A 24,240-nucleotide genomic window follows, 5' to 3' on the forward strand; every position below is an offset into this window, starting at 1 on the left:
TTTCGATAATCAGTTCTTGCCTGAAACCTTTGCCTGCTGTGCCTATTAGCTTTAGGAGACACACTCAGACTCTCCGTGGACAAAACAAATGGGACAACTCTCTGACAAAAACAAACAAACAATACCCAGTGTGGTCCTTTTAAAAGATAAGTTACATGAATAAATTTAAACAATTTCTGAACACTAGGAATGCGCACATTTTAAAGCCATTCAGAGTGGAGTTAAAATTGAAATGCAGAGCTCCGAACTGAGGTGGCTCTTTCTGTGGGGGGAAGTGCTTCCTGAGGCTTTGAACTTCAAAGTCGACTGCCACCTGCTGCGGACGAGGGCACTGGATTTCATAGGTAAGCTGTAGGAGCTGTGTTCCCGTGACGGAGGAGGTTGCGGAACAGCAACGCTGCGCCTCAGGTGGGGCCCGCAGGTGCAGTCGTGCCTGTGGGCTGTTGTGAGGCCTTTAGGAAGACATTTAAGACCCATGTGTTGGTTAGGCTGGTCTAAAAATAGTACAACAATCTGGATCTTTTGACTTTGCAACGGAGCGTGCCACGAGGTCTCCGTGTTTGAACTTGCATTCGGTGGTCACAGGCTGTCGGCACAGAGGTCGCCTACCTGCCCCTTAGCGCTCTGTTTTCACGCTGAGGGCGCACAGATGAACTCCTGACGTCCGCGAGCTCTTGACTTCACAAAACACTGGAGAGGGGAGTTCTCACGCGGTGGGTGCAGACTGACGGGATCAGTTTCTGATACAACTATATTAGTGAAAATAATCTAAAATATTTTTTTCATGCAGAGAAAACGTGGCACATTGAATTTACAGTATAAGGTTTGGTGTTAATCCTTTGGCTCATTGAATGGTTTTGCCTAAAACTGCCTTTGAGTGAGACGCGGTGTGGTGCATGAATTCACAGTAGCTGCCCGTCTTATTACAGTCAAGCTTACAAACGGGAGGGAGCCGTAAATAGCACAGGGACGCTTTGGGAAAATAGCTGAGATTCGAGAAATAAGTTGGCCAAGTTCTTAATGTAGCTAATGAAAACCAAGCATGAGTTTGTTTTAAGTCAGAATTTAATTTTCTTTTCAATACTTACAATTTTGGTTGCAGCATTTATTCCATTCTAAACCCCAGGGCTCTTGTAAAGCAGGAGTAAATATATTTATGGAATGTATTCTTGTTTTAAAAGCACAATGTGCCTTCTTTTGAGGCAGGCATGTGGGGTAGGAAGGCCCCCCCCACCCCCAGCGAGGCCAGGGACAGGTGGAGCGGGAGGTCTGGGTGTTTGGGAAGTTGGCAACAGGTAGGGAGCTTGAGCAGGTGTGTGTGCTGAAGGTGCCGGGAGCCCATTTTCTTACTGTTGGGGAAGGGAGGTGCAGCTGTGGAAAGCAGGTAGTGAGAATGAACCCTGTGGGGCTCGATTGGATTAGTAGGTGTCTCTAGAATTCTGATGTTCAACACAGACCGAGAAGTACCTAGAGGTACGTGTGTGTGTTTGTGTGCGCACATGTCCACATGTGTTCTAGCTTTGTTTGATTAGAAGGTGTGGACGCAGTAACAGCCCAGAGGGGATTAGTACAGTGAGTACTTGGATCTGGAAAATATCACTGTCCACTGAAAGGGGCCAAGGCCGCTGGCAGAAAGGCTGACTCCAGCCCTGGGGTGGAGATAAGCTCCAAATATTTGGAAATTGAACTACATACTTCTTCTAAACAACAAAAGATATTAGGAAACTTTTTGAACCAAATGGAAGTGAAAAACAATCAGAGTGTATGGGATGCAGCTAAAGCAGTGTTTAGAGGAAAATTCATAGCATCAGATGAATGCTTCTCTCAAATCAGCATTGTAACTTTTTTACCTTAAGGAACTAGAAGAAGAGGAGAAAATTAAAATAAGTGTAAGGAATAAAGTAGTAAAGATAAGAACAGAAACCAATTAAATTGACAAGAGAAAAAAATACAGAAAAATCAGTGAAACAGAAAACTTGTTCCTTTAAAAAGATCAGTCATATTAATGAACCCTAGCCAAAGTGATCAGGAAAAAAAAGAAAATTAATTACCAGCGTCAGTAGTATCTGTATTTTCATTACAGATACTACTAATGGTAAAAGGACTATAATGAAATATTCAAACAACTTTATGCCAGTACATTAAACCAGTTAGATGAAATGGATAAACTGATTTTTGAAATACACAAACTCCCAAGAGTCACTTAAAAAGGACTAGAAAAACTAAATAGCTCTATATTTATTTAAAAATTGAATTTATAATTTATAAGTCTTACACAAAGAAAGCAGCAAGCTCAGTGGCTTTCCTGGTGAATTCTACCACACATTTAAGGAAGAAATAATGCCAACTCCATATACTTCTGTAAAAATACGCTAGGAGGAAACTTCCCAACTCAGCTTATGAGGCCAACATTACCCTGATGCTAAAACTAAATAAAGAGGAAAAAGAATAACAGGTACATGAAAAGGAGTAAACTGCAGCTTGATATTCCTCATGAATGTAGATGTAATGAAAGTCCTCAGTGAAATAAAGTGGACCCTGCAACACATTAAAAAGGTGATGTATCATACCCAGTTAGTGTTCACCTCAGGAATTCAAGGTTAGTTTAACAGTTGAAAATCAGTGAATATAACTCATGTTTATAGACCGTAAAGAAAAACCATATGATCATCTCCATGAAACAAAAAATGTTTGACAAAGACCAACGTGTGTTCGTGACAAAAGCCCTTAGCTAATTGACGTAGAGGGGACTTCCTGCATCAGCTCGAGAGGCTCTGTGGGAACCCAGAGCTGATTTTGTACTGACCGGCAGAAGGCAGTGCTTCCCCTCTAAGGCTGGAGAGAAGGCGGAGATGTTCCCTTTCACTACTGTCGTTTAACACTGTGCTTGCCTTACCACCTAGTGCAGTAGTAATAGTTTGATATTGCAGCAAAATACAAGATAGCGGGTGATTAATCCAGCAAATTCTGTTTGTCCCATATGCTGAAAACTACAAAGTATTCCCGAGAGGGATTAAGGAGCACCCAAGCAGGTGGAGAGAGCCGCCGTGCTCATGGAAGAGCGAATGTTGTTAGGAGAGCAGCTCTCCTCCAGTTGGCCTAGAGATCAGTCCAGTCTCAGTCAAAGTCCCTGCAGGCTTTTGGGGGGAGAGAATGATACGCTGGTTCTAGAATTTAAAATCTGGAAAAAGCGTAGAGCCAAGAAGAATGTCACAACCGCAGCATGAAGCGCGAGGACTCAGCCGACTGGACTTCAGGCTCCCTGCAAAACCGCGGGCACCGGCGCTGGGGCACCGGCCCCCGGGGACCCGTAGTCCAGGGGGTGCAATGCCGTCCGGGGGGAAGACCCGCCAGAAGGGTTTTACGGAGATGCTGAGGGAGTTCGGTGAAGAGACGGTCCTCTTCTCAACAAGGGACGTCGAGACAAGCAGGCACCCGTGTGCCGTTTCCTCCTCACCCAGGAACCTTATTACCTTTACCTCATGTCGCAGGAAAGCGGACTCAAAACAGACCGTAGCCCTAAATGGAAATATATAAGTAAATATGTGTATGTATATACATAGGTGTACACACACACACACACACACACAGGTCTGTGCACACATAGACCTAAGTGTAAGTGTATACACATACATATATGTACACATGTATGTAAAATAATATAACAAGCAGGCGCCTGTGTGCGTTTCCTCCTCACGCATGAACCTTTTACCTCATGTCGCAGGAAAGCGGACTCAAAACAGACCGTAGCCCTAAATGGACATATATATATACACGGCAGTACCACATCCTCAGCTTCGAGCGTCCCCTGGGGGACATGGAACACGTTCCCCGTGGACGGGGGGGACCCTGCACTCTGAGTCGCTCCTCTTCCTCGCCTCTGTCTGCCCCAGGTGGGACCGAAGGAGCAGGAGTGTGCCTGCCGCCTCACAAAAGGGCTTCCTGGGGCGGCGCCTCTCTGCAGCCCTCCCTTCCAAGGCTGAAAGGCTTTCCTGCATACTTTTAAGAGTTTGACTTAGGACCTCTGAGGTGAAGACCTAGACTTGCTCATTCTATTTCCAAGGAGTTCTAAGAACTTACTGTGCCAGCTGTAAGTGCCACAGTAAGTTCTGTGCCACTTACTGTGCCAGCTGTGGCTAATATTCAGCAACAGCTGGCACCTAGCTTTGGTTTCTAAATACCATGAATTCTTCGGTAAAAGGCACCAGGGCCAGGGCATGACCCTGGTCATCCTGTGAGGCCAGAAGGTGAGGATGTTTAAAAATGAAACGCGGGAAGGGGCAGCTTCTGTTTATAGGACAACAGGACGACACTGGAGCTCCCAGCAGCCAAATCAGTGACACTCTGAGTAACAAAATACGACGATAGCAATGGATTGTAACCTACAGAATGAGGTAAATATCCGTGAGTCCTTACTGAGATGTAAATAGATAGTGTCTCCTGATAGCAGCATTTCAGTTAAATATATGGGGAAGGGACGAGAAAGTGGAAAACATTTGGCAAGCGCCATGATGTTAACCGTCGCAGGCACGAATCATCATTGGAAACTAAAATCAGTGTGATGAGAAACAGGACACTTGCACGGTCTCAGACTGTGTCCCCAAAGAGAAGGACAGTGACTTTGCGGTGGGAACGCCTGGCAGTGCCGCCTGGACACGCGATGCAGGTCGTCAGCACCGGGCAGGAGGCAGTGGCGTCCTGTGCCTCCCGACGTCACACCCTGGAAAGACACAACCTTACTTCTGTGCTCTTCCCCCCCAAAACACACGACTTGATTTTAAACGTGAGTGAACATCAGACAACGAGAGGCCTTCTGCGAGGCGAGAGTGCAGCACTCTTCAAGCGTCAAGGTCATGAAAGGGCAAAGAAGGGCAGAATTGTCCCAGTCGGGGTGGGTGAAGGAGACAGGACAACTAAGTGCGATGTGGAAGCCTGGATCCTGGACCAGAACAGGGGTGCCGTGAGGACAGTGGATGAACTGCAGGTAAAGTCCGTAGGTGAAGCATTTGTCTCAGCTTTAATTTCTGGCCCTGATCGTGCGGCCCTGGCCAGGCGACGTGCCGGCATTCGGGAGGCTGGGTGAGGGTGTGCTGTGGCTCTTCGCGTAACCGCTGCAACTTTTGGTAAGTTTGAAATGTTTAAAATTAAAAAATGAATGTCAGATTATTAAACAAGGTTAGATTCTTTTTCTCTTGGGAAATGAATGCGATGCTTCTGTGTGTTAAATGGTTACTCGGGAAGAAAACGTTCCGCGCCCTTCCTGGGTCTGGCTGAGCCGGGGGCCTGAGCTCGGAAGCTGCCCTGGGGATGGTCACACGGCTCCCGGCCCTCAACGCGCGCTGTGCTTCTGCGTCTCGCTGCTGATTCCCCTTTTTAAAATGCACGGTAGTGAGTATCTAATCTGTGGTATTTAGTTTCCAAAGAACACTTTTTTGAAAAATGATGTAACCATTTTATTAAAAAATGTCAATATTTAGAAGTATGCTGAAAATTACATTTCGGGGCACAATTTAAAACTTATGATAAACAGTTGTTGGATATATGTGTGTGTGTGTGTGTGTGTGTGTGTGTGTATAAATATAAATAATGTGAATGGGAGACCTAGGTTTTTAAAATTATTTTAGTCTGAAGACCACTGGTTTTAAGGCAGGTGGCGCCGGGGGTCTGGAGTTCAGGAGAGAGCTCTGTATTGGGTCCTAGTGACCCTCCTCACGTGGAGGGGGCCAGAGCCTCGGCCCACATGGGCAGCCCCCCCCCCCCCCCCCCCCCCGGGCAAAACCCGCCTGCGCGCTGCGGAGAAGCGGCCCTGGGACCCGAAGGCCTCAGTGAGAGGGCGGACTGTCTGTGGGTTCCTTTTCCTCCTTCTCACTTGGCTCCACGCAACTCAGAACTGACTGCTGTTTTGCTGTAATCTAAATTTTTACTTGGGAGCTTTTCTTTTTTGTGTGAGCCATTTAATACTTTTATTGAAAGAGAGTTGATAATAGGGTCTTAAGGTCTTTTGAGGATTTGGTGTGGGGTTTCTAAAAGCTGCAAAATGTCATCCCTGGAATTTGCATTGTAAACTTGCTTGTCCTGAGAAGTCGCTTTGTGGTGTAGCTACTGGAAACATTTGTAAACAGAAGTAGTATTTTTTACTTTTACAAGGTATTAGTTTTGTTGTTGATACCCTTTCAAATTATTGTTCTTAAAAGCCCTTTTATTGTGGTACAGAACAGTATGATGAGCCCCCTCATGCTCATCACTCAGCTTCAACAGTTACCAGCATCATTCCTAAGTTATGCTTCTAAATATTACAGTTATGTCAGTCAACATATGAGTGCAGCTATTTTCGAAGATAGACACATTTTCTCTTTAGCAGGAGGCAGGATTTGAGAGAGAAAGAAGAGAGGAGAGAGAGAGAGAACAGGGAGGCTAGGACTGCTCGCCCGCTGGCCCAGGCCTCATGCTGAGCCGCCCCCGCCCCGCCCTGCCCTGCCCTGCCCTGCCCTGCCCTGCCCTGCCCTGCCCCGCCCCACCCCGCCCCACCTGGTCTGGGCCAGGAAGTCGGGGAGTGTTGTGGGGCTTTTTGGAGTTTAATTCACCTTAACCCATTGATGGGTCAGAAGTAGAATTTGAGTTTTTAACTGAATTTTGTACATCAGAGTCAAATATGAAATCATGCAGAGTAAGATTGGAATTAATAATAAATAATAAAGTACCCTATCATTAATCATATACTATTTATAGAGACTTGTATACAAGTTATAATAAATTGTTATACTATTACATGTAGAAAAACAAATAGTATCAAAAGGTAGATAGTAAAAAGTGCTCTTTCTCCACCAATACCTAGTCCCCTGGTTCCCCCAGATTCTCTTGCTTGTTAATCTAAAATGCAGCTTTCAGAATACTTCATACTCACTGGTGTGTCTGTTTTGTCTGTCTGTCTGTCTGTTATTCTATGAGTGGCAGAGTTCAGCTTTGGGCCGTGTGTAGTGGGGATGCAGAGGGTGACGTGCACGCGGTGGCTGCAGCATGCGGGTGAAGGAGGATTGCGTTCAGCTCTTTCCTTTCCAAGACCGTCTGCGATCTGGCCCTTCTCTATAGCCCTTGCTGTTTGCGCTGTGTTAAGTCACCACGGGCCACCTCTTCCACGAAGCAGATCTTGTTGTCCTCTCAGACCTCACGCTGCCTTTACGTTTCTGGTGTACACTTCGTGGTGATGTTCTGTGGGCTTAATGAAGAGGTACACGCTTAGTGAGTGCTGCGGGTCTATTTAAAATTCTTGTGAAAATGCCTTTTCTCTTTTTTTGCAGAGTTTCTTTTGACTCCTGCTTAATATCTGGTAGGCAGGTGTGTATTTACGTGGTGGAAGCTGAGATTGCCAGCTGTCTTTATAAATAGTCAGCTTCATTCGGTGTCTCTGAACTGCAGTTAATCCATCCCGTCTACTTAACTGCTGTGGGGCCGAGACCAGCCTCAGGTGTTTATGGTGCGAGCTCGCGAGAGGGGGAGCTCCGGGCTGAAGGAGGCGCTGGCGAGGAAAGCGCCAAAGACCACGAGGCAAACTCTGCCGTCCAAGAAGCCCCCAGTCTGTGACCTCTTGAACTGGTAACCTGTTTAAAATTTTTTTCTGCATCAAAAAAGATTAAAGGGGAGGGGCAATACCAATTTTGTGTTTTATCAAAACCAGTTCAGCAGTTATTTACCTTTCAAGCAATTACCATAATTACCATTATGCTAAAAAGTAATTTTGGGAAGTTCTGCCCTGAGCTCTTACAGCCCCTCCGGGACAGTTTTCGTTGGGACTTATCTTTTTGATGGAAGCCTAATTGCGATTTTGGCTTTGTGCACACAAACAGAGGCAGCTAATTGTTTAGGCAAATAGCAGATTAATTTAAATATGCATCCCTAATAAAACAAAAATGGTATCCATTATGGTCCTTGTTTCCCATGACGAGGAATATAAATATTCCATGCAAGTACCATTAGGCGGAGGTCTTAAGGATGGTCGACATTATTTCACAGTGGTAGCACTTTCCTGATATCGAGTAATCTTTACAAAAGCCAACATAAATCAGTTTAAACTCATTTAGATCCCATTTCCACTCCTCGCGGTTTCATTACCACACTCTGGCTGGCCTCCTGCGGGAGGCGGGAGGGCGCGCCGCACACTGGCACGGGTGCCCGTCCGCAGCTGCCGGGCGGGCTTGATGTCCCCTCGAATGACCGGCCGTCGTTACTCATGTCACCGTTGATGACTGCTCCTGGTCTGGGGTGCACTCGGAGCTCCTTCAGCCTCACCGCCCTCCACCAGGGCGGAGGGTCCCGAGCCAGAGAGCAGGTGGACTGCCAAGCCCGATTCCTGTCCGCTTGGTCGGCCGAGGGCCTTCACTCACCACGTCCTTCCGGCTTCTCCGAGAGACCCCTTTTCTTTTGTCTGTGTCCTTTTCGTAAATGAAACAGCGTCGCTGTGGCCCCGGCACTAGCTCAGGATGAAACGTCTTTTATCCGGCTGCTGCCGAGGGCTTGTGGGCAGGAAGGCGCCTGCTCCCCTTTCAGTTTCCTCTGTGCGAGGCAAACAGGGCCCCGCCTTCAGCTCTGAGGGGTCACGCCTGGTTGAGGGAGGGATCGCGAGGACCTGCCTCTCGTGTCACTGGTCAGGAGCTACACAGAAGCTCCCTTTGCATTTGCTGAGGTTTTGTTTTACCTTGGCCCAGCAGGCAGCATAAATGTAGTGGACACCTTTATAGGGGCTCCTTGCTCTGAGTCCCTCCCAAGCCCCCTGGAGGCCGGCACGTCCACAGTACTTGAGTTAGCCTTTTGGCCTCTGCCGATTGGACGGGGGTGGGGACCCCTGGCCCCGGGGCAGGTGGACTGGGATGAGCAGGTTAGGCCTCGGACTTCCAGCCTCAGTTGTGCGCTGGAGCAGATGACTTCGTGGGCTGGGAAAGTACGCAGGTTTGTGGAGACAGTTGCAGGCAGGCACAGAGACACGTGGTGAGACGCGTGACAGCCTTGGTTCCGAGTGTTCTCCTCGTCCCCGGTTCGCATCCCCGTGATCTCCAGCGATGCTTCCTGCCCCTGGGTTCCACGGAATAGCCCCGTTCCTCTTCAGTCAGCTTTCTTTTGCATTTAAGCCGTTTAGTAGACGTCTGTTTCATACAACCAAATGTTCTCTTGCTAAAACATAAGGCGAGCGCTCAGCAAACCTCTCTGACGTTCAGCTACGTTCAGTGCTCGGACTTCTGCCACAGGGAGCGCAGCAGAGAAAGCCCACGCGGCATCGGGAGCCAGGGCTCTGTTGTTCCGCGTCCTCGATACGATACGGCTTAGCCTTTCAAACGAACTCACATCCGGTGCAAAACCACCAGCTGCTTGAGAAGTGCACGTGCTTGGCTCTGACAGGAATGAACTACTTTTTTCCCTTAGTGTCACGTGGTGCTTGTGAACCCGGTTCCACCTGGAAGGAGAGCTAGCTGCTCCTTTTCAGGGTCTTAAAATTCTGTGGCAACATGATGAAAAGGTGAGCTTCTCTGTTATCATGTGGAACTTTGTATGTAAGCCTCCGTTATATTTTAGTTAGGAAATGTTTAGGTTCTCTTCAGTGTGAGTTTGGTGAAAACAGGGATCGTCTCCTTTTTCATGCCCCCCGCCCCCCGCCATGAGATGCTTGGGAGATGCCTCTAGAATGTCAGCTCCACGCAGTCGGGGATTTTTTACTTTTTGCTCTATTTTGACTAGTTCATGTGGTTTCCTCAGTGCCTAGAACAGTGGCAGACCCAAAGCAGGGGCTCAGTAGGTATTTGTTGAATGTGTTGTTGCGTTGATTTATTATCGGCTAAATGTTGGTTAATGTGGATGAGAATCTGCTACAGTGTTATAAAACATTCTTATAATTCGAGTATTTGCTGTTCCGAGCCCCTGCAATTTTGAGGTTGTGAAAGCAGCCGTGACAGAGTTGGCTGATTTATTGGTTACATGGTTATAACATTAGCTTTCACTCAGATATTTGTCCCTGTTGGCCATTGTGTCTGTTCCTGCCCGCCTTGCCCACACGTTTTTGGGTCAAATATCCAATAGTACCGTTGCACAGTGGAGTCGCAAATCCTGCAAAACTGCGGATTTAGTGACAGACCCTGCAGGGGCGCCCCAAGTGGTCATTACGCAGGTAGATACAAGTGGCTTTCCCCTGATTTAAGTTTCTGTAAAAGATATCACCTGCTCATGTAAAAATGATAATGATGTAGGTGGGGTTTATAACATGGAGAAATCAAAAGTGTGACAGCAACAGCACAAAGCCCGGGAGGGAGGAGACGGACATACCCACTGTGGCTTCTTACTCCGTGGGAGCAGTTGTGTGCTGTCCCTGCAGGTAGACTGGGTGAGTTACACGTGTGTGTGAAAATCCCACAGCACCCACTTAAATAACACAACAGAGGGTTTTGGCTAACAAGCCAACAAAGGAATTAAAACAGAAGAAGAGGAGGGAAAGGCGCAAAGAAAAAAATGGGACTAATAGAAAAATGGTAGATTAAACCAGCTCTTACCAATAATCTCATTAAAGATAAATAGTCCAAACACCCCACTAAAGAGCAAGACCACCTGTATGCCATCTACAAGAAACTCACTTTAAGTGAAAATACGTGGCAGCGTGAAAGGACCAACACTACCCGCCGTGCCGGCATTCATCAAAGGAACGCTGGACCGGCATTGCCAATACCAGACGGAGTAGATTTCAGAGCAGAGGGTGTACCTAGGGATAAAGAAGAGGGTTCGTATGACAAAGGGTCAATCCACCAAGAGGACATAGCAGCCCTAAATGTTTATGCAACATCAAGTGGCCCTGGGGGACTGTGCCAAGGGCAGCGGCACTGTGACGAGCTAGGGCCTGGCCACGTTGCACGCTAGACAGCCGAAGTGGAGACGCTACCGAAGATGGTGGCACAGCACGCACCCAGAAGAGAGTTGCCCCGAGGGGGCCTCAGAGTGTGTTTTCCAGAATGACCCTCCTCAGGAAAGCTCTGTGAAACCGAGCCTTGTGGTGAAGGGTATTTTATTGCGTACAATTCTGTTGGAAAAAAATGATGCCAACAAAGCCAATACTTGATTAATAATGAAAAATGTGTTTGTAGATAAACTCCATGTGTGCTTAGAGTGAGCTGTGGTTGAATAACTTCCACACTTGGCAGAACGCAGGCTGAGTTGACGTCAGCTGCTCATCGATCCCATGGCTGTTTTATGTGCTTGTAAATGCAGCTGCTCATCCCGCACTTCTCTAGCTAGCTTCCAGCCCGGCCGCATCGCGGACCAAGTGCTCGGACCGTCGTCTAACCGCTCAGCGCGTGTGTCTCTTCTCCTGTGTAAAATGATGGTGAGAGAGTAGACGATCAATTTTTCAGTCTTTTTCATCCCACAGCACACGTACACTGATTACCAAAATTCTGCGGTACACCAACAAATATATATTTTTTGTTGATCTGACAAAATGATAGGTATAATTTTGATCGATTTACAAACAAAAAATAATGATAGTCATTATCTACCCTTATTGTTCCGAAGTGACTTTTAAAAATAATCAGGTGCCTATACTTGTGTATAAGGATTTCTGGTACCAAGAATTAAGCAGTCAGATCCAACTTTATGATGCACTGTGACCGATAAGATGCAGCTCCATTGTATGACCTGTATTTGTGGTTCAGGACAGGGCACTCACCCTGGGCAGCTCTTGTGCTGACCGTTGTCGTTTTTCTGACCATCTAAGGGAAAGGAGGTCAGTCAAATACCACACGTTTCCAAGCGTCTCATGACACACCGGTTGGAAGTTGCCGGAGCAGACTGGTGAAAGCGTCTGAACGTTGGAGAGCTCTCTGCAGGAAGCAGCTTATCTCTCTTTACTGCGGATTTCGATGTCTCCCAACAAGTGCCATGCAAAAATATCTGGAAGAGGCAGTGCGCCTGGCTCCTGTAGAGCCATTGGCATTTTCTTCTGCTTATCTGTTTCTTCCGAGTCAGAATGGAAAGAATTTGCCAAAATATTTGCTAGGAAATGTGTTGTAGCGCCTTTTGCAATCTGCTTATCCCCAAGTTTATCATAATTCTTGTACTTGAGATACCGAGTACTCTGTTTTGCATACGAAGGAACATTCAGCTGGAAAGCTCTGCTTTGGTTTGTAGTCGCCGACTCGAGTCTGCTGACAGTCTGAAAGTCTTGCAAAGCAGCCCGAATGTCTTCTTTTCCCCTGACTGTGTTTACTTGGTGCCGCGGGATAATTTATACTGTAGTAAAATCGTAAGTTCAAGGCATTTATTACGTAGACACAAAGTACAAAGCAAGGAGAAAGAAAGGTGGCAAAACGGATCACAAAGAGAAGAGACATGAAACACTTTATCTGTTTTAGGTAGTAGGAAGTTGTGGGTAATAAGACTGGATTTATGGGTGAGTAATAGAGGAAATTGGTTTTATTAATAGGTTAAATATGCTTTACAACACAGCAGGAACTGTGGAATACATAAAAGTAAATGATTGGTCTGTCTCCAGCATTTCACATGGTTTCTCTCCTCTAATCTGCCCGACAGCCCCGTGTGGCAGGTCCCGTTGTCTCCAGTTTTACCGATGAGGGGACGGGCTCACTGCTCGGAGGACCTTACCCGAGGCCTTCAGCTCTCCAGCGGGGCGGCTGGATTTTCACTCAGACGAGAAGCCACTGGCTGTGTTATGTCCACGAATTATTTCTTAGTCAATTTTGAAAAAATAAAATCAGTTGGAATTGGAACAGAACACTATCTGGCTTGTACAGAAAGTAATTATTTTCTTAGGTAAACCTTTGAGAGAAAAGAAGTAGCTTAGTGGATAAGAATGATAAAAAAAATTATTTGGAGAGGGAAAAAAAAAGAATAAATGTCATTGGAAATACAGAAAAGTGAATATACCTGGTAGAAAAGTGTAAGTTCATGTAGACCACTGGCTCTCAAACTTGAGCTTTGGCTCCAGTTGAGAACTTGCATTTCCAGCAAGCCTCCAGGGGATGCTCACGGTCCCGGGGCCGCACGTGGAGTTCACTGCCATGGACAGCCTGAGAAAGGTGGGGACATGGCCAGTGTGTGCAAGGGAGATGGATCTGGGCGGCATTCAAGGTGCTGGGGACAAGGGTGGATGGTAAATTAGAGTCTTAATGCGTGTGGCGAAGTCAGCTCACAGTTTTTACAAGTATGCCACAATCAAGCGCCATGGCCAGCTGGGCTAGACGTGGTGTGGTGAGGAAGGACGTGAAACGCTTTTGGTGGCTGTTGCCAGGCATTGCCTGCATCTGGAGCAGGGCCTGACTCAGACAGGTGCTCTGTGGGTATTTGTCGCGTGAGCGAGTGGACAGGTAGAAGAATGAGGTAAGGCCTCCTCATGCTAACGCTACTCAGCAATAATGTATGTGCTCCCATTCTTCTTAGGTCTCTCTCATAAAAAACGTTTTTAAAATTTATCTTTTTGCTAAAGACAGTTTTTGGCAAACATTTCAGGATGTACAGGAGGCAGGAAATTTCCCTTTTGCTCTAGCCCCTTTGCTGGTCCCTCTCCTTAGATTCCTCTAACGGTTTCCGCTCCAGTTGTGTGTCTGTGTGTACATTGTTTAAGACACAAAAGTAGCAGAGTGTACTACACCTCTATTTTAGTCATTACTTTTTTCATTTACCAGTGTATTGTGTTGGTCATTTCACATAGCTGATTGATGTGAGGCCGAACTCACTCTTTTTTAACTGCCCGTTTTACTTAAATTACAGACTGTGGAGGGAGCAGTATTCAGCAGCTCTCTGTTGATGGACATTTAGATAACATCCAATCTTTTGACACAGTTGGAATCATCACAGTGACTGTCCTGTATGCCAGAGGTTGTCAGCCAGTGTGCTACAAGAGTTTTTAGAAATGTGCAGTACCTGACCATTTATATTTCGTCAGGGGCACTGACCCCTTTTCCCTCAGATCGTCAAATAAAAAATGACAACAGCCAACACAACAGTAGCCATCTGGTGTGAATGAGTAACATATACCTTTAAAAAAATAGTATATTTTTGGTGTGCTGCAGCATTTAGTAACTAGTTTATATGTGCCACCAGATGAAAATGGTTGAAAATCACTGCGATATCATCTGTAATTTGGGAAATGCTATCCAGTTGCCGTCCAGAGTGGGTCAATTAGCTTACTTTCCCGGCCAACAGTTTAAGATGGAGCCCATTTCCCTGTATTCTCAAAAAGATGTTTAGGGAATTTTTATCTTTGTCAGTTTGATTGATAAAAATTGTATCATGGCTTTTATTTGTATTTTTCTAATTGTGAGTGAAGTTTCACATGTTTTCTGTTTATTTCTTATGTTTCTTTTTTCTGTGAACAGCACACTCATGTCCTTTGCTCACTTTTCAGTTGCTTTTCTCTTGTTGAATCTGAAAAGCCCTTTATATATTCTAGAGGTTGGCCTTTTGTTATATGTGATGGCAAACCATTTTTACCGTCTTATCATTGTTTGCTTTACATTAAACAGCTGTTATCTGATGATCGCGCATGTGCAGTGAGTTTAGAGTTTTACCCGCATGGTCTTTTTCTTTCTCCACAGGATTTCTTAACGTTTGGGGCCTGAAGACTGGAAAGCACCCTGTTTTGCCGCTTCGGGCATGGCGCAAGAATACAGGCGCTCGCCCTCGGCCGGGAGGACGCAACCGTCGCCGCCGCCTCCGCTTTCAGTGTCGTCATGCTGCGCCCCGACGAGGAGGGCTGTTGGCAAGCAGCTGCAGAATTTGAGGTTCAGAAACTGGTAAGCTTTTAGTCTGGCCAGTTCATGTTGCCTTCGTTCTTAGAGCCTCTGAATCGAGCCTAAGCAAATAGCAACCATGTTGGCAACTCCCACGCACCCAGGAATCCCCGTGGGCCTCATCCCCGCAAGTCTCAGCACAGCCTGGTGAGACAGGTCCTGTCACTTTCCCTGGTCACCAAGAAACCTGTGGGGACCCAGAGCAGTGAAGGGACCTGCCTCCGTCTCAGGGCTCGGAAGCCGTGACTCAGACCCCACGGACGAGGGCGAACGTCAGGGCTGGAGGGTGTCGTCGCTGTGCCCCTCGCCCCCTTTCACGGTCAGGATGCCCTCCCCGGGAGCCCTGAGGTCGGCCCCGGGCTGATGTGTAAGGGAAAGATGCGTTCGGCGCCGTCACCCCAGACCTATGGCAAGGAGGGGGGTTTCCATCTTCAGCTTTCTTCACCCGAGTTCTTCTCACCTGGAGTGGAGGGTGACTCTGGAGTGAAGATAGATTTACGTCAGCGTGATTTGGTGCAGCCACCTTCCAGTGTGCCGCGTGCGAGGCCGAGCCGGCCACGAAGAGTTCTTCACGTGGAGCTCATTTCCGAGTTCACTTGCACGTGAGCCTCTACTTTTGCGTGGTAGGAGATGGTTTGGTGGTGAGAAGGAAGAGCTTAAATCTGTCTGTGCTGAATATGGATTTAATTTAAATAACCTTGATTTTGGCACTAGTAGGAGACTGAGCAGAGGAGCCAACACTGAGTAATAAGTTGATGGCCTGACCTGGAACGGATCCTGTTCCTCTCCGTTTCCCTCCCGGTGGAAATCTTGTTAGACCTGAATACCTAAAAAGCCTCGGCGTTACTGCTTCACCTTCGTAAGCTTCTTGTCCCTTTAATGATCAGATCCCTGCCGTCTGGGTTTAGTGTTTCCCCCGAAAACTGCCTAAGGCGGGTATCCTGTCCTGGGTTTTATTGGAGAAACGTGAAAGCTCCATATTTGTTTGTTTTTGGAACAACCGTTGTGCTTATTATCTGGTCTCTGATGGAGAACACTGCAGACCAGCTGTAATTACACAACTCACACAATTGCTTAAGATGTGAGGCCTCTGTAAAATGCAAATCCTGCTTTGGCAGTCAGGTGGCGTCCTGGCACGGCCTGCAGCTTTTGAAGTAGTTTTACAGCTCCCAGCAAATGGCACAGCCGCTGTCAATCCCAGCCTCCGGGTCTGTCCAAAACCCAACGTTAAGACGAAATTAAATGGCTCGACTGAGGATGTCAACTTTAGAAACATAAGAAAGGGCTTTTCGAACGGAGAGGAAGCGAGCTGGAGGCACAGGCTAGACCGCTCGCCATGTGCCATTTCTCGCCCAGGACGAGGGGCTGCCGCAGAACGCATTGTCCCTGCAAAGGCCCCGGCCCGTGCAGCGGGCCGTTTCCACCTTCCCGGATGGGCCCCCTGGATCTCAGTGGCAGCGTTCCCATGTTCGCAACGTTCGCTCAGCGCATCCCTCCTTTGTGATGGGCTCTTGGCTCTGGGTGTGGGGCTGCCACTCACGCTGCTGGGCCCAAGGATTAGCAGTCACCCAGATGTTTCCTCTCTGCCTCCAGCTCCTGTGGACAGGCCTCCGGATTCAGGCCTGGGGACACATTTGGCTTGTCATCAGGGCACTGCTGTCCTCTCACACCAGGCGTTTTCGTGAGCGCACAGCATGGCTCGCCTTCTGCTTCCGTACTCCCCGAGTTTCCTCAAGAAGTGAGACCTGTGGCAGACTGCACCTGGGGGCAAGGTGCCCCTTAGGGATCTAGAAAAACTCCTTGGAACGACTCCTTCATGCACATGCAGGCCAGAGAAAGTGGTAGCGCTGCAGTGGCGTAAAAGTGCCGTTGGCCGTGGCCTTCCTGCGCACGGGGACGTTGAAACCAGGAGAGGGCAGGTGCTGTGTATAATGTGCTCCTGTGTATGCTGCGCATCCATGTTTTTGGCCCAAACTTTTAGGAAAAAAATACTTTTAGTTTTGTAATTAATTTTTTATGTATTTCTATTTAGAAACACAACCTATTACTGTATTCCAGAGTAGTATTTTGCATAAGGATATTGTTACTGCTTTCTAGAGTTATACTTTTAATGCATAAGCATAAATAAAAGAATTAAAAACACAGAGATATGGAATTAGTACTACCCATGTATAATGCTCATCCTTATTTTTCCCTCAAAAATTTGGGCAAAACAAGTGCAAACTATACACAGCCAAATACAGTAACTCAGGTACTGGGTTGGCCAAAAGGTCTGTTTATGGTACATAAAATTAAAGACATATTTTTCATTTTCACCAATAACTGTATTGATTTGTATATTTCGAATATGTCAGCTATCTCCCTGCATGGTAGAATGTTGATTGTTCTTGTTAATGTCTTGATTGGATCATTATCAGCTTCAGCTGGTTTACCAGAGCACGCAGCATCATCCGGCGAGAAATCTCCGGCACGAAACTCCACCGACCACCCTGACACCCTCGGTCAGTCACAGCACCTTCTCCACACACGGCACAGATCTGTTGTTTTATGTTTCAGTTGTGCTTTTACCTTTCTTGAAATAAGGAAGCATAACATGCCGGAAATGTTGCATGTTTTCTTCCACCTTTGGTATTAAAATGACTACACAAAATTCACCAATTTTGGTAATTTTTTTTAATGCACACTGACATGACAGCTGTTGCCATACAGTCTAACAGAATTGTTTCAAATGAAGTTGAGGACAACTAAGCACTACCAGAGCCACCTTACCGAAAAGACCAAATGGACTTTTTGGCCAACCTAATACTTTGAACCTTTTAGCAACACATTTTTGGTATTTATACAAATGTTAAAATGTGGTTTCTGCTCCTTTGGAACTGAGTGAGTTTTATTCAGTTTCTGATAAAAACAATTTTTGAATGGTTATTACACCCACATGGATCAGAATTTAAAGACCCAGTGAAGCTCACAGTGAGAAGTGTCACTTCCACCCTGTCCCTCAACTCGTTCCCCACTTTGAAAGCCGCCATAGCGAGAAGACTCATGCACGTACAAGCCGAGTACCTCACACAGTTCCTCCGTTAACCCGCACACACGCCAGCACACTGACCCCTGTTGCCTGGCTTCCTCGCTTTCCCCCCAGATTTACCTGGGAGAGGGTCCCGTGTGCATCGGGTCGTACAGAGTGTCTCCCTGCTTGCCTCTGTGACTGCATGCGTGGTATTCCATCGCACAGATGGGCTGTAAGGTAGTTAGTCCCTTAGTAATGCATGGTAAACTGTTTCCAGTTTTTAGTGATGACAGAATGATGCTATAGCAAGTACCCTTGTACACAGCGTTCTGCATAAATGTGAGTGTATTTGTAAGGACAATCCTAGAAGGGACTTGCTGGGTCAGAGCTCGGGTGCATTTAACATTATGTTAAGTTGTGGCCAGAGTTCCCCCTGGAGAAGTGGGACCAGACTGCCTTCCACCAGCCATAGTGGGACCCAGAGGTGTGGTTGTCCCCGTCACTTCCAGCCCTGGGTCTCATCAGGCTTTTGGGTCTTTGCTGACATGACAGGTGAAGACGGTATCTTGGTGAATTTTTTTACTTCGTATTTCTCTTCCTGGGTGTATTGTGTTTCTCCAACGAGCATCTTTTCTTTTATATAAGAGCTGTGTTTCATTTCCTGTGAACTGTGCCTTTGCCCCTCTTCTTCCTTGGGGTCGCTGGTCTTCTCACTGCTGTGTAGCAGAACCTAGACACCTTTTGAACAAGTCAGGAGGAATTGTAGCTGGACCCGAAGGAACAAACAACTCTTGTCCTTTTCCAGGTTGACTACCTAGAACTAGTTCCAGACACCGAAAGGCACCCGGTGGCGGTCGCCACTGCTGGAGACCTGGTGTACCTGCTGAAGGCCGACGCCTCTGCCAGAACCCTGCACTGCGTCTACGGCCAGCCCGCCACCTGTCTCGACGTCTCGGCCACCCAGGCTGCCTTTGGAGTGAAGAGTCTGGGATGGGTGCACGAAGGAAACAAGGTATAGAAGGCGGGGTGTGCGGCTGATGCAACGGAACCTCAGTTTTTATGTTTTAGAAGGCAGTTTAAAAGATTAAAGCCCTGAGATACATGCGGGGGGGGGGGTATTCAAGCACATGAAAAGGATATGAAATGAAAAGTAATTGTTTCCTTTCTCCTTCTTTCCGCCAGCCCCACGCCACAGAAGAAACTATTAATAGTTTCTAATAGGTGTCCGTCTAGGAAAAATTCATGCATGTATAGGTACATTTATGTACTAAAACACAAATCTCTGCAGAAATATGTTTGCATTCTCACCAAATGCAAAATTTACATTCTCACCAATAGTGCATAAAAGTACCTCTGATACTCTTTGAGCCAGAAGCAAGGAGAAAAGTTTTTAATTGAAATTCTTTGCATGACAACTAAATTTTATCACTGCTTAGCATTTTACTCTCCTGACTGTAGGCCAAGTACTTAGCCTTGAAAGTCTCACAGCTGATTTATGGGTGTCTCTCTGTCCTCCAGCGGAATCAGGGGGGAGGATCAGGTTCGGGTTTGTTTTGTTTTTCTCCATTTGCCGCTTGTGACCCCCGCTGGCAGTGGCGTCATCCCCGGGAAGAAACTCCCAGGGTTGTGGCTCCGGGGACAGCAGCCTGCCCCCGAGGAAGGAGGCCCCTCCCCACGCAGTGGTGTTGAGTACCAGAGAAGGACTGGGCTCTGGGCCCGCACTGTCCATCCCAGCCCTGCCACCTACTGCCCCAGGAGGCCTCAAGTAGGCTGCATGGCCCTCTTTCTGCCTCGGTTTCCTTGTTTGTAAAGGGGGCTCATAAGAGTACCCACTGCATGGAGTTGTCAGGTTAGACAAATCCTTGTTTGTCAAGCTTTGAGCGTAATGCCCGGCGTGTGACAGTTAGCGGTCACTGTGCATCGTGTGATTTCTACCACGCACAGTTCGATTCTGGCCGCCGGTTGTGACTTTTACATTCCTGTTTCCCCTAATACATCAGTCACCTGTGAGGTCAGGTCTCATTTGTGCAGGTGTTCACTGGTTTTGCAACTTAGTGCTCAGAGAACTGCAGCGCCCCGGGTTCCAGTTATGTATCCCTCATCCCGGAGGGCAGCGCCGCAGGAGCCCGTGAGGCTCCCTGTAATCTCGCTGTGGGGAGGGGCCCTCTTCACGCTCCAGGCCGGCTGTCGGGCTGGGGCAGGTGCCGCACCTGTTAGCTGGAAAGTCTGTGATGATACCGCTCCTGCGTTCTGCCTTCCTGGGAGGCGGGGGAGGGGCAGCAGTTGGTTTCCTAAGGCTGTTTTCTTTCTCGGGCTTTACAGGAACTTTTCTGATCCCTGGTGAGCTCATTTGTTCAGAGAAGAAAGACTGAATATTTACTTTTTCATTTCTCATCCATTATGCTTCCAAGGTTAGGTTATCTCATTTATCTCTCAAGTTCTCAGTGTAGTGAGGGGATGGATATATTTAATGCTAGCCTGGTTTAAATTTTTCATATTTTTAATACATTTTTCATCCGGCAGCTCCTATTTCTCTTTAACTTATCTGAATAAACTTATTTCTGTACCATCGTATATTTTGATACAGTTCTAATGGAGATACTTGAGAAACCACTCAAAGGGGCCGTTCCGCACAAACGCGGCTGGGAGCAGCCTTTGGATGTGTATGTGCGTGGGCGCTTTTGGACGCCTCTGAAAATCCTCAACCCAGTTAAAAGCATTAACTATAAGAATCTGCTGATTAACACCTTAATTTTATGGAAATTCATTTTTAAAGTTTACGGTGTGCCAAATAACTTGTTACTGGTGTGTTTCATTGGTATTTTGAAGTTGAAGGAAGTAAATGTGCCGCAGGATGGCGCTCACGTGTCCTTTGAAGTCCGACAGCAGCCGCTGGTCTCCCGAGTTCTCCGTGAGCCCCGCCCAAGTTCCGGCCCGGCAGGCGTGGTCGGCTGCCGCCGGTGCTCAATCTGCGCAGGCGCGTTTCCCGACGCCAGAGCGTCCGGAGAGTGTTCATCGGACAGGAGCGCAGGCACGCTGTCGTCTGTGCCGCTTCCCTTAGCTTTGCAGATGCAGGGCTTCCCGCCTGATTGCGTTTGATGGGTTTTTCGCTTCTTCAGAAAAACCTGCATTTTTGAGAAATTCGGTGGTCATGTAACATCTCTGTGTGGATTAAGCGCGTCGCCCTGCTGCTCTCCTGTAATATACTGTCGTCATTCCCGGATAGTTTCATGTGTGGTGCTCCGGGCCACTTTGCCTGTGGACGCCGTGTTCTGGCTGCATCTGAGCTCCGGCCCGGCAGTGTGTCCCAGCACATCAGATGCGGTTGGTGTGAGACTGTTTGCAGCAGAGTTTGCCTGGAGCTGCGTCCACTTGGGGGTTGGTGTCTGCGCCTCTGGCCTGGATAACTCGGAATCGATGAAGGCTTTATGAGAACAGAGTTTGGTTTATTTCTGTTTGTAGCTGATGCAGAGCCGGGGTTTAGCTGGGGTCTATTATTGATTACTCAGGATAAAAGCAGGCAGCGAAGTCCAAATGTTGTTGTGGAGGACATCTGAGTGGGGAACTGAAGTTTCTCCGCCTGGAGAAGTACTCCGGAGGTGCTTTTTTGGGTTAGTTGGGGAATATCCTTGCTGTATGTGTGATGAGCGCATGAGCATTTTAGAGGCGCCACAGCTGTCTGAGCATCAATAATAATGGTTCAAATTCATTCATACATCTGGCTGGCCGGCACACCGTGTGTTCATCCCACATAGGTGCAGGGCACCGGATGTGCTCCTGGCGCTGGAGCGTGAAACAGCCTTACGCACAGATTTCAACACACTGGTTCTTGTCAAGTAACCCAGCTCCGTTAATAAACAGTTTTCTAGGAGATGAAACCAAGTAATGAGCAAAATGTATCTATTTAACCTTAAGAGAAGGCTTTTGCGTGCAGCTGGTATAATCGTTTCCGGCTCCCCCGGGGGGATCACAGAGAATTCAAGCTCTGTGCATCAGTGCAGATTCCCAGGCTCGTGAAGCTCACAGGCCAGGCCTTGGGACCACACTGGGAATTGTCAGCATTTTCTCTGCCCGAGTAAAGTCAAAGAAAAATGGCTGTTGTCTATTTTCACTGTTAAAAACCCAGATCTTTAAATATCTTTTTTAAAAAGAGTATTTAAAATGAGGCAATGCATCCGCCTAGAAATTGGAAGATATGAACAAAGAGGAAGGGTGTATGATAGGATGACCCCTTCCCACTCCATCCAGCTTGCCACCTGGCTGCTTTTCCTGGAGCCAGATTGGCGTTGCCAGTGTCTGCACATCCTTGTGGAGATGTTGTACCCATGCGTAAGCGAGGTTTTTCAGACGTGCCCTCAGTCCCCTCCTTTTAAAAAACATAAATGGTAAAATATTATTGTTCTGCACCTTGCGTTTTCCTTAAACAAAATCTCTTTTCAGTTTTAATCCTCACCTGAGGAAATGTTTATTAATTTTAAGGGGTAGGGAGAGACATTGATGTGAAAGAGAAACATCTCCCAGTCACTTCCCCATGCACTCCTACTAGGGATCAAACCTGCAACCTTTTGGTGCCTGGGACAACGCTCCAGCCAGCTGAGCCACAGGCCAGGGCAACAAAAGCTCTTACAAATCATTTCACCATGTCTTGTTATGTAATAGAGAACTGCCTGGTGTTTGGTGGGGTTTTTTGTTCTGTTTTTTGCAACTGTATGGCACCCTCACCTGTGGGTGCGCCTTTGGTTCTTCCGCCCTTGCCACGGTTCGGTTGCACACAGCCGCTGGCTGTTGTGGACGGACGGCACTTGGTCCCATGCGTGTATTTGGAGGGCTCGTTCCTGAAAGGAGACTTGCTGGGCCAGAGGGGCCTGCGCCTTTGTATTCGGACAGCCGTTGCCCTCTGTAGGCGGCGCCCCTCGGAAAGCGGCAGATGCCGTCGTCCACCCCATCTTCCTAGCAGTCTGTGACATCTTTTCTCTCACAGTTTCCAGAAAGATCACAACGAAACGAGGCCAGGAGGAATATGCAAGAGATGCATCCAGTCCTACTCTTCATTAAATTATTGGTAGCGCTCTGTCTTTGGGGTGAATTACTGCCCATCGTACTCACCTAGATTACCTAGAGCTGGTGGCATGGGACCGACCGACAGCCTCTTGGGCTGCTGTTAGGTAGGACAGGGCTGTGACCCACACTGACGCGTGGTCCTTCTGGGTGCATTTGGTGCCACTGGAGGGAGAGCCCGCGGGTTTTTCAGATGGTAAGCTGGCTTGCCTTTTTCTGTGAAACGAGGGGGTGGGGCACAATGCCTTTGGGCATCTGTTGTCCAGCATCCATGGGCCTCGAACCTCGGCTGAAGTGATCAGGTGGTTTAAGCTTCCCCTTCGCCTGCAGAATAGTATTGAGCTGTCCCACCATTGGGAGCCACTGGTGGCTGAAGGATTCTGGAAGGGGCGGAGGAATCATCATCGCCTGCTGCTATTTCTCTAATGAGGTCTCCCTAAGGGCCATGCTTACTGGTGGCAAGAAGCGATTGGCCAGGAAGTCGGAACTTCTTCATCGCTTCCTGAGTCATGCTGGGCAAGGGGCAGGTGGTGAGATGGGCTTCTCAGAGCTCTCTTACTTTTAGATGAAAATGGATACTTGAGTTTCGCCGTTGCCTTCTTGGGTTCTCAGACTTGAGTGGGTCCCCGACCGGAATGGTAGCCGGTCGGAGCATGCGAGTGGTATGCGATTGTGAAAGCAGGCAAGTGCTGCAGCAGCTGCCCTGGCCCCCGCTCCCCAGCACGCTGCCGTGCAGGCACCAGTGTCAGCTTCGTTGTCCTTCCTTCGTCCCCAGATGTCCGTTCGAGGTTTGTCCCTGTGTCTCATAGTCCCTGAATCTGTCAGAAGTTCTTCCACCCAGAAAACGTGGTGTGTGATGCTGCATCATCTTTATTAATTCTTTTTTGCTCCCTGAGTTAAATTTTGCCGTCAGAGGCGGTGGCTTGGAAGATAGGATTGCCCCATTTCAGAGCATCATGTCGACGACGAGTCTCACACCTCACGGAGGGAGAGGGAGACCCACTTGGTGTTCTCAGTGTCACTCTGTGCACTCGGGCCTGTTTCCTCCACGTGGCTCTGGAGCGCCTGGCAGCCTGGCATTCAGGGCCGGCTGTGCTCGGCAGCACGCGGCGCATGCCCTGATCGGGGAGGACGCCAGAGAAGCGATGCTGAAGGCCGGCATGTCTCACAAGGATGCCGGCTGGGCGCTGCTGCCTCCTCATCGTACATCACGCTGGAGAATAGCTGCTGACGTCTCTCCTGCTAATCATTCCCATCACGCGGACGTGAAAGACGCGGGATTGGCCTCCCGCACTTGTCACAACTGGGCGTGTGTGTCTGCGAGAACTTTGGAACCAGACACCGCCCTCGTGGATGCCAAACCCCAGTCTCCCGTCCGGCCCCAGGAGACGC

General features: G+C 48.0%; 1 protein-coding gene across 1 annotated transcript in view; it reads left to right on the forward strand.

Annotated features, from left to right (window-relative positions):
* Positions 1-24,240, forward strand: part of FBXW8 (F-box and WD repeat domain containing 8) — a 102,801-nt gene that overhangs the window by 51,121 nt on the left and 27,440 nt on the right. Inside the window, 3 exon segments of the mRNA XM_028528251.2 lie at positions 14,586-14,629; positions 14,631-14,783; positions 18,596-18,802. Coding sequence (XP_028384052.1) covers positions 14,586-14,629; positions 14,631-14,783; positions 18,596-18,802 — 404 coding nt within the window.

This window comes from Phyllostomus discolor, chromosome 13, assembly GCF_004126475.2.
Source record: "Phyllostomus discolor isolate MPI-MPIP mPhyDis1 chromosome 13, mPhyDis1.pri.v3, whole genome shotgun sequence".
In the NCBI taxonomy this organism is placed as follows: domain Eukaryota; kingdom Metazoa; phylum Chordata; class Mammalia; order Chiroptera; family Phyllostomidae; genus Phyllostomus; species Phyllostomus discolor.